Source organism: Pempheris klunzingeri, chromosome 1, assembly GCF_042242105.1.
Source record: "Pempheris klunzingeri isolate RE-2024b chromosome 1, fPemKlu1.hap1, whole genome shotgun sequence".
Taxonomy (NCBI): domain Eukaryota; kingdom Metazoa; phylum Chordata; class Actinopteri; order Acropomatiformes; family Pempheridae; genus Pempheris; species Pempheris klunzingeri.
In genome coordinates this window covers 2,490,375-2,499,968 of record NC_092012.1, presented here as the reverse complement: position 1 = coordinate 2,499,968, position 9,594 = coordinate 2,490,375, and the positions used below count along the sequence as shown (strand labels likewise).

The 9,594-nt window shown below is 41.3% G+C and overlaps 1 protein-coding gene across 1 annotated transcript; it reads left to right on the top strand.

The window, feature by feature from the left end:
* Window positions 1–219: 219 nt before the first annotated feature.
* Window positions 220–6,642, top strand: LOC139204891 (tetraspanin-18B-like). Its single transcript, XM_070834918.1, has 7 exons — window positions 220–297; window positions 892–1,086; window positions 2,752–2,826; window positions 3,715–3,813; window positions 3,917–4,084; window positions 5,326–5,409; window positions 6,595–6,642. The coding sequence occupies exons 1-7, from the start codon at window positions 235–237 to the stop codon at window positions 6,640–6,642; spliced, it is 732 nt and encodes a 243-aa protein (XP_070691019.1). The 5' UTR covers window positions 220–234.
* The last annotated feature ends 2,952 nt before the right edge of the window (window positions 6,643–9,594 follow it).

The following is a 9,594-nucleotide window of genomic DNA, read 5'->3' as shown; positions in this document are numbered from 1 at the left end:
TCACAATCATTTCATGAGAAGAGGGAAAAAACATTTTATTCCAACTTTATGGGCGACAGTGTGTAATATTATGTGTGTGTAATGACTAATGACTCAAACAGTTGATTTATCAATAATACATGTTTAGTTTTCTGTTCATCATTTAATTGGTTGATTGACTCTAAAGCTCTGTTTATTGTGTGTGTGTGTGTGTGTGTGTGTGTGTGTGTGCAGGGGCAGGGGGAGGTTTCAGCCATGGAGGGGGACTGCCTCAGCTGTATGAAGTACCTCATGTTCATCTTCAACTTCTTCATCTTCGTGAGTTCACTTCCTTATTCTCCTCTCTTCCTCTTCCTCTTCTTCCTCTTCCTCTTCATCTCCTCCTTCTTTTTCTTCTACTTCTTCATCTCCTTCTTCTTGTAACTCAACCAGCACACTGATCAATTTACTAGTATTTATTAACTATGGACTTACAGAAAGGATCCCTACAGAGAGAGACCTGGAAGATCCTTTTGCTTTAACCACAAACAGCCGTTATATCGCTCTCTGCACACACACCAGACTACATTCACAAAAACAGGGATTTTACCTCACAGAAAACAGGAGCTGCTGGTCTGTTGCTGCCTTGATCTATTAGTTAGTTTGTGTTGTTGTGTGACTTTGGTGTTTTAACATGTTTGTTCAGATCAAAATTAACCCTTTAAAACACCAAAGTCACAACAACTACACCAGCAGCTCCTCTGTCCTGTGAGGTAAAATTACTATTTTTGTGAATGGAGTCTGGTGGCTTTGAGGAGAGCGCTATAACAGCTAGCGATATAACAGACGTTTGAATTTCATTCAGTCTGAATCTGAACCCTTTCTTTTTGTACACTAAATATCTGACTCAATAATTAACCCTCTCTCTCCCAGCTGGGTGGCTCCTTCCTGCTGGGTGTCGGCGTTTGGGTGCTGCTGGACCCGATGGGCTTCAGGGAGATCGTGGCGGCCAACCCCCTGCTGTTCACCGGGGTCTACGTCATCCTGGCCATGGGCAGCATGCTGTTCCTGCTGGGCTTCCTGGGCTGCTGCGGAGCCATCCGGGAGAACAAATGCCTCCTGCTGTTTGTGAGTCGGCTGAAGTGACACTTAGTCGAGCTGATGAGAGGGAGAGTCACCGGGTCATCATCTTAGTAGATTCAGATTATTATTATATTACTCATAACTATCTGTGAGAGTTAAAACACAAAAGTACAGTTTTAGGTTACTTTACTTGATTATTTCTGCTACATTAATCCACAAATAAACTATGATGTATTGTTATAGATAAAGATAAAACTTTATTTATTCAAAGGGAGAAATTCACAAGCTACCCAGCAGAATATAAAGTCATTCAAATGACATTAAGCTCATTTACAAAGATGCTGAGTACAAACAGATACATCAAAATTAAAATATAAAATAATAATAATAAATAAATAATAATGATAAATAAATAAAAGTACAAAATAAATTAAGTAATCATCAATATAAACTGTCCAAAAGTCACTAACATCTTTATTTTTATATTTACTTTTGCTGAAGTACTGTTTTTAGTATGAAGTATTTCTACACTGTTGTACTTTTACTAGTTTTACTTAACTAAACGTTGTATTGAGCTTTTGAACCACGTGGAAACACTATTTTAACAGTTTCTTGACTCTGTAGCGGCTCATTAACAAGCGAAACCAAACACAAACACTTAAAATCTCATTTTAAATTTAAATACTGTTTAATTATTTAGATGTAACTCCTCTGGAAGCCTTTTCACCAGGTGGGAAATAGACGTGAAGTCGCTCCAGGAACTTTCTGTGCAAAGCAGAGGTTAATCACAGCAGAGGTTTTGGGATTTAATCAAGATTTATTTGTGTGATGGTTTGATTCTGGTCACACATTTGGTGACTTTGGCCGTTTTTAAATGAGCCGGATGCCTTTTTGCTCTTGTGTGTCAGTAGCCAGTGTGGTTGTCTTTTGTTTATTACCATTCATTTATATTGATCTGTATAAAAGAGATGCTGTGAGAGGAAAACTATACAAGTGTGCCATCTGGAGGAGTTTAATGCACCTACAGGACCAGAACAAGATCATCAGTTTTTATTTATTCAGCCTTTATTTCAGCAGACAGGTTTTTTATTATTATTTAAATTATTATTATATTTTATTTTATTTTGTTATTGAATTATTATTATTTTATTTAATTATTATATTATATTTTATTTTATTTTATTATTTAATTGTTATATTATATTTTATTTCATTTAATTATTATTATTCAATTATTATTATATTTTATTTTTATATTTTATTATTATTATTTCATTTTAATTTTGGTTATTTCAGGGTGACCTTTTTGGAAAGTCACAGAATTAAAAAAAAAGGCCATTCCAGACCGTTAAAATTAGGGAATTAAAAAAATGGTTGAGGCAGGTTATGAAAAAACATCTTTTGTAATTCAGAGTCGGCAAACATGGAGGGAAATGTGTAAATGTCAGGAGCTCTGGTTACATGGTGATAATTACTAGTGGGTGATCTAAAGTGATCTAAAGTGGCTTTAACGTGATCTTTTTGCATGTTATTGACCTGGAAATTCAACTTTTTATTCCTTTTATTCGTCCCACAGTGTTACAGCAGCAGAGTGGACAATAAGTATAAAAGTGCACAGGTCACATGACAGTGAGGTCGTTTCAGCCACGGGAGGAGTCGGGGAGTCCGAGAGACGCTGTGACTTTTCTTTGTCTCTGCTGTTTCCCTCAGTTCTTCATGCTCATCCTCTTCATCTTCCTGGCGGAGCTGGCTGCTGCCATCCTGGCGTTCCTCTTCAGAGAACACGTGAGTACAGAGTCCGGGTCCGGCTGAGAGGTCAGCAGGTCTTTATTGACCCTTTTGTGAGTAGAGGTCACCACGGTGTGCAGCTATTCAGCTGTTTTGATGCTGTAGCTGCACATCAGCTACCACAGTGAAGCTCCTGCATCATCTCATCCACTCAGAGTGAAACAAAGATGGCCGACAGACAGACAGAAACACCAAGTTGCTCATTTCTGTCATTTCAGTCATGCAATTGCTAAATTTTACAAGTATTGATTTTATATTGGGAGGAAATTATGATTAATCACACGTCCACTGAAGTGAACATCAACATGAATAGTTATAGACATTTAAAGTTCAATTCAGTTTGATTTAATTGGCTTTATCGGTATGAAATGTGTGGTGGCAGCACTGTTGCCTCACAGCAAGAAGGTTCCAGGTTTGAATCCCGGTTTGAACTTTGGTTCTTTCTGTGTGGAGTTCTCATGTTCTCCCCATGCTAGCGTGGGTTCTCTCCGGGTTCTCTGGCTTCCTCCCACAATCCACAGACACGCAGGTTCGGTTAATTGGTGACTCTAAATTGCCCGTAAGTGTAGAAGTGAGTGTGAGTGTTTGTCTGGGGCTTTTCCACTTGTACCTACTCAACTTGACTCGACTCAGTCTTTTTGGTTTTCCACCAGGTGATACTACCTGGTACCAGGTAATATTTTAGTACCTCCTCGATGATGGATGGACGATGGATGGATGGATGTTTGAAAGTTGTGGAAACAATATTGCCAAAGCATAAAAAACCAATAATATGAACACTAATTAGTTAGTTGTGTTCTTTATCTGTATGATATCTGTAAATATTCTGATTACAGGGACTTTAACAGGGCGGCCATCTTTTTTTTTTGCTTCTTTCCCGTGCAGTTGACCAGAGAGTATTTCAGCAGGGAGCTGAAGCGCCACTACCAAGGCCACAACAACACGGACATCTTCACGTCCACGTGGAACGCCATCATGACCACGGTGAGCCGACCATTTCCCCGTGTTCAGCCGCCTCGTGATAAACGGCAGCGCCCTCCGTTAACGTCCACCTTGCCCCCCCTCCCCCTCTTCCCCCCCCGTGCAGTTCGACTGCTGCGGCGTCAGCGGCCCCGAGGACTTCCAGGAGAGCCTCTTCAGGCTGCTCAGCCCCAACAAGATGGTCCCTGAGGCCTGTTGCCAGAGGAACGGTTTCCTCGGAGACGCCGGCGTGGAGCAGTGTGTGAGCGGTGGTGTGGCCTTCAGACACAACAAGGTCATTAGAGAGAAGGAGAGGGAGGGAGGGAGGGAGGGAGAGGGAGGGGGGGGGGGGAGAGAGGGAGGGAGGGAGGGGGGGAGGGAGAGAGAGAGAGGGAGGGAGGGAGGGAGAGAGGGAGGGAGAGAGGGAGGGAGAGAGGGAGGGAGGGAGGGAGAGAGAGGGAGGGAGGGAGGGAGAGAGAGGGAGGGAGAGAGGGAGGGAGGGAGAGAGGGAGGGAGGGGGGGAGAGAGAGAGAGAGGGGGAGGGGGGGGGAGGGAGGGAGGGGGGGAGAGAGAGGGGGAGAGGGAGGGGGGAGGCAGAGAGAGAGAGAGAGGTAGGGAGGGAGGGGGGGAGAGAGAGGGGAGGGAGGGAGGGGGGGAGCAGAGAGAGAGAGAGGTAGGGAGGGAGGGAGGGGGGGAGAGAGAGGGGAGGGAGGGAGGGGGGGAGCAGAGAGAGAGAGAGGTAGGGAGGGAGGGAGGGGGGGAGAGAGAGGGGAGGGAGGGAGGGAGGGGGGGGAGCAGAGAGAGAGAGAGAGAGAGAGAGGGAGAACGCCACCGGGCAGAAAGTACTACAGTATGAAAGTAAAAATACTACAGTCTGGTATGAAAGTACAAGTACTTCGTATAAATAATACTTAATATACATATATAGTACTTTGTACACTCAGTACTTTGTACACTCAGTACTTTATATACTCAGTACTTTATACACTCAGTACTTTATACACTCAGTACTTTATACACTCAGTACTTTATATACTCAGTACTTTGTATACTCAGTACTTTATACACTCAGTACTTTATACACACAGTACTTTATACACACAGTACTTTATACACTCAGTACTTTATACACTCAGTACTTTGTACACTCAGTACTTTGTACACTCAGTACTTTATACACACAGTACTTTATACACTCAGTACTTTGTACACTCAGTACTTTGTACACTCAGTACTTTATACACTCAGTACTTTATACACACAGTACTTTATACACTCAGTACTTTATATACTCAGTACTTTATATACTCAGTACTACTGTCCTGCAGTAAATATGTAAACGGTGAATTAGAGGAAACAAAAGTTGTTTATCAGCTTTTTATTGTCTGTTTGAATCTTTTGTTAAATCAGAGTACTTCAGTGTACTACAGCACACGTAGTACTTCAGTGTACTCCAGTACACGTAGTACTTCAGTGTAGTTTAATACCTGCAGTGATGATCTAAATGCAGTACTCCTGTGTGTTTTACTGTGGCAGGGCTGCTACTCAGCGATGGTGGACTACTTTGAGACGTACATCTACACAGCAGGAGCTCTGGCCATCGTGGTTCTCACCATCGAAGTACGTGCTGCCTTTTCTCTCTCTTCCAAACTAAAACACACAATCATTCATCAGTGGATCTTTGTTTTTGAAGGATTCAGGACAGTTATGTAGATTTTTTAATAGTAAAAATAAGTTGAGGTTAAAAAAAAAAGCAACAGTTTGACTAAAAATGTTAAAGAACACAAATCACTTTTAGTGTTTGAAGAAAATCTCTTGAAAAGATCCGAAGTCAGAAGCAAAACTTGAAGGAGACATTTTAGATTTTTAAACCTGGACCCTGTTTTTACATATTTTGTAAATGACTGGTCCAGTAGATCTGCAACAGGCTGCAACGTTATTCTAACTTCTATGTTGTTATTCTAAGTGTGTGACAGCATCATGGAAAGGATCCCTACAGAGAGAGACCTGGAAGATCCTTTTGGTTTAACCACAAACAGACGTTATATCGCTCTCTGCACACACACCAGACTACATTCACTAAAACAGTAATTTTAGCTCACAGAACACAGGAGCTGTTGGTCCACTGCTGCCTCGATCGATTGATTGCTTGTGTTATTGTGTGTTACACAAATATTGTGCTGGATCCTAAATGACTCTTTAAAACACCAAAATGCCACAATAAGACAAATAAACTAAGTTATCGAGGCAGCAGTAGACCAGGAACTCCTTTGTCCTATACAGTAAAATCACTGGTTTTGTGAATGTAGTCTGGTGTGTGTGCAGAGAGTGATATAACGTCTGTTTGTGGTTAAACCAAAAGGATCTTCCAGGTCTCTCTCTGTAGGGATCCTTTAAGGATGGATGTTGTCCATATGAAGTAGAAGTGTGACCCTTATATATTTATAAATCATCTTTCTAGATCCCAAAATCTTAATGAAACAGATAATCTTCCTCTAGCTATTGATGATGGCAGAATTTTCTTTTGACAACGATATGAAATATTCTGGTTTACAGACGATAAAAACTGGAATAGTTGTTAAACTTCTGAGCATTTGAATTTGCCAACTTTGTCTCAAACTCTGGAAAAGTGATGTTGGAATTGTGTTTATTAAGATTTCTGGGGTTTTATAAGGATTTTTTAACAAGAAGGAAAAGATGTAAAGTCAGCAGCCGTGTTAAACTATCTCTGTTTCTAACTTTAAACCCTCTCTGATCGCCGTGTGTGTGTGTGTGTGTGTGTGTGTGTGCCTGTTCTCTCGGCAGCTCTTCGCCATGGTCTTCGCCATGTGTTTATTCAGAGGCATCCAGTAACCGCCGCGTCCGCATGCGTCATCGCCAGCCGTCAGAAAGCCACAACGGAGGGAAAACTAAGCTGTAAAATATGACCTGTATTTGTACAGTGGTAGTTCACGTGTCTCATTGGTTTTGTGACATCATTTCGTACTTCACGGCGGCAGCGGGGCGTTCGAGGTGCTGCTTTGGGCACAATAGACACACACAGGGGAGTAATCGGCCGCCCGAGGCCGAGGTCCTGCTCTGTTCGCACTGTTTTCTCAAATAGTAAAGCGCTAAACACCTCAGGACCAGTCTGTGTCCGGCCACATGATTTACAGCCTGATTACGACCTCGATTTGTGGCCCTGATGATTGACGTTCAGGGTCACGGAGAGTCCGCACAGCTCTGCACACAAACAATCAGGAACAATCGGCACAGATTCACTTGCAGCGAGACTCGACGCTGTCAGACGTGTAACAAAAAACGCCTTTTTTCACAGCTGGAATCTGACAAATGTGAAGGTGATCGTGTAGTTTGAGCTGGTCGACAAATCTGAACGCTTCGGGCCTCGTGGAAGAACGTTTTTGTTTTCTCATCATAAGACTTTGTACTGTGAGGATTTGTTAAACTCACAAAGTTGTTGTTAAAGAGCAGTTTTGGTGTTTTTAAACCTTTAAGCCCTATTTTTTTTTTAAATATATTTTGAATGAATGTACAAAAAGTGTGTGACAGCATCATGGAAAGGATCCCTGCAGAGAGAGACCTGGAAGATCCTTTTGGTTTAACCACAAACAGCCGTTATATCGCTCTCTGCACACACACCAGACTCCATTCACAAAAACACAAATTTTACCGCGCAGAACACAGGACTTTAAAACACCAAAGTCACACAAAGTCCTGTGTGACTTTGGTGTTTAAAGTGTCAGTTTGGGCCTAAAAATGATCCCAAACTAACCCTTTAAAGGTCAATACAATACAATACAATAATACAAACAAACAATCGAAGCAGTAGCGGTAGACCAGCAGCTCAAGTGTTCAGTGAGGTAAAATTTGCATTTTTGTGAATGGAGTCTGGTGGCTGTGAAGAGAGCGATGTAACACAAGTAATTTCACCTCAGTTTCCTGTCAAGCCTCCATCACTTAGTTTATGTTTGTGTTTGTACACAAACATTGTGGAATTAACCCTTTAAAGCAGTCACACAATAACCTGCTGGCATTTATACCTACAGTCAAAATATGTTTTAAAAAAAAGGGGCCCAGGTTTGAATGTGAATAAAGTCACCTAAAGACTAAAAAGAAGAATTTTCACACACTGAGCTTCAAATCCAGCATCGGAAAGTATTGATCCGTGCTGGATGAACTAATCAGACCCTTCAGTAAAACACCACACAGTGAAATTACTCCACCACAAGCATTCAAAACCTCGTTAAGGAGTAAAAGTACTCAGTAAAATAAGTGTTTCTTACATGAGGCTCAACAACAACATAACTCATAATTCTTTAGGTTCGGTGTGACGCGTCCCGAAGAGTAAAAGGTTTATAGAAGTTTGTCACGAGCGCCTGTAAATTAAAACATCTTCACCACATGAGACTGTGTGTGTGTGTTTATATGTAAATATGTGGACTGTGCCAGTTTACAGTGTGTGTGTGTGTGTGTGTCCCTCTTTGTGCACAGTGTAATAATGTTATTTAGTCTGTAGGTATAAAAATGGAAAAATTAGCTGAAATAACTTCTTTTTTTTTTTTTTCTGTGCTGAACGTGTGTTTTGAAAACTGCAGCTGATTTGTATAAAAAGGCACCGACTGACATTAAAACAGATTTCTGTGATTTTTAGTGGTGCAACGTTTCATTTGTCCTGCATACACAAAGTTTTTTCTATTTATCCAGTCACAGGTGAGTTTATAGATGCAAATAAACACACGCAGAACAACATTTGATTATATATATATATATTTTTTTTTTAATGATTTTTGAGGAAAATATCCAATATTTCAGCAAAAATCCACAAAATTTAGAAAAATACACTCAGAAGAAATCCACTAATTAATGTTATAATGTTCAGTTTTTATTTAAGCTCATTGATCATTTAGTAAATCATTTATTTACTTCATTTAGCCCGTGTGTGTGTGAACATATTTAGACCTGTAGGATGTTTGTAGGTAAATATTTATAAGAATTTGATGCTGTAAGACCTCAGAAATAATGAAACTGTCTCATATGATTCATACGGTACAACAGTATAACTTTTACAGCCGATTTAAGCCGAAACTGTGAAGGTAACCTGGTTACCATGGTGATCTAGCCAGGTTAAAAGAGACGCACCTTTTAGGATCTCTCCTCGTGGTCACATGACCCAACAGTTTGGTGAAAATGGCCCCAAAAAGTTTCACTTTTCCTTTTTATGTGTGATTCATTTTAATTTCCACTAGTTTCTGTTTGTTTTCATTGTTTCCATTTACAACAGGGGTGTCCAAACTACGGCCCGCGGGCCAACTGCGGCCCGTGGTCCAACTTTCATTGGCCCGTAGGAAATTCTAAAACTGTATTGGAACGCGGCCCACACATGGAACCTGTGCTGGACTGTGGTGTTCTTCTCAGTCTCACCACTAGGGGGAGTAACTGTCTTGAATGAGGCAGCTTCTCTATAAAATGAGTAATAGAAGAAGAAATGTGCTACAGGTGACCCAAGATGGCAGAATTAAGGAAACGTAAGAGAGCAGGTGAGTGTAGAAAGTTTCAGAGGCGGTGTGCGATGAGAGCACAGCTGATAACTAATGAAGATCACTTCTGCTTTACGGAGGAGCTGCTTGATGTTAGCAGGCTAAAGAGCACCACGACAGGTGAGGATGTTACTGAAGCTGTGCCAGGTGCAGTTGGCATGATGGGACTTAAATGGGACGAGCTGTGTGGAGGTACGACGGATGGAGCTCCAGCTGGGACAGGTGAGCGCAGAGGAATCTACCGTGTCCGCAGAGGGTCAAGAAAGTA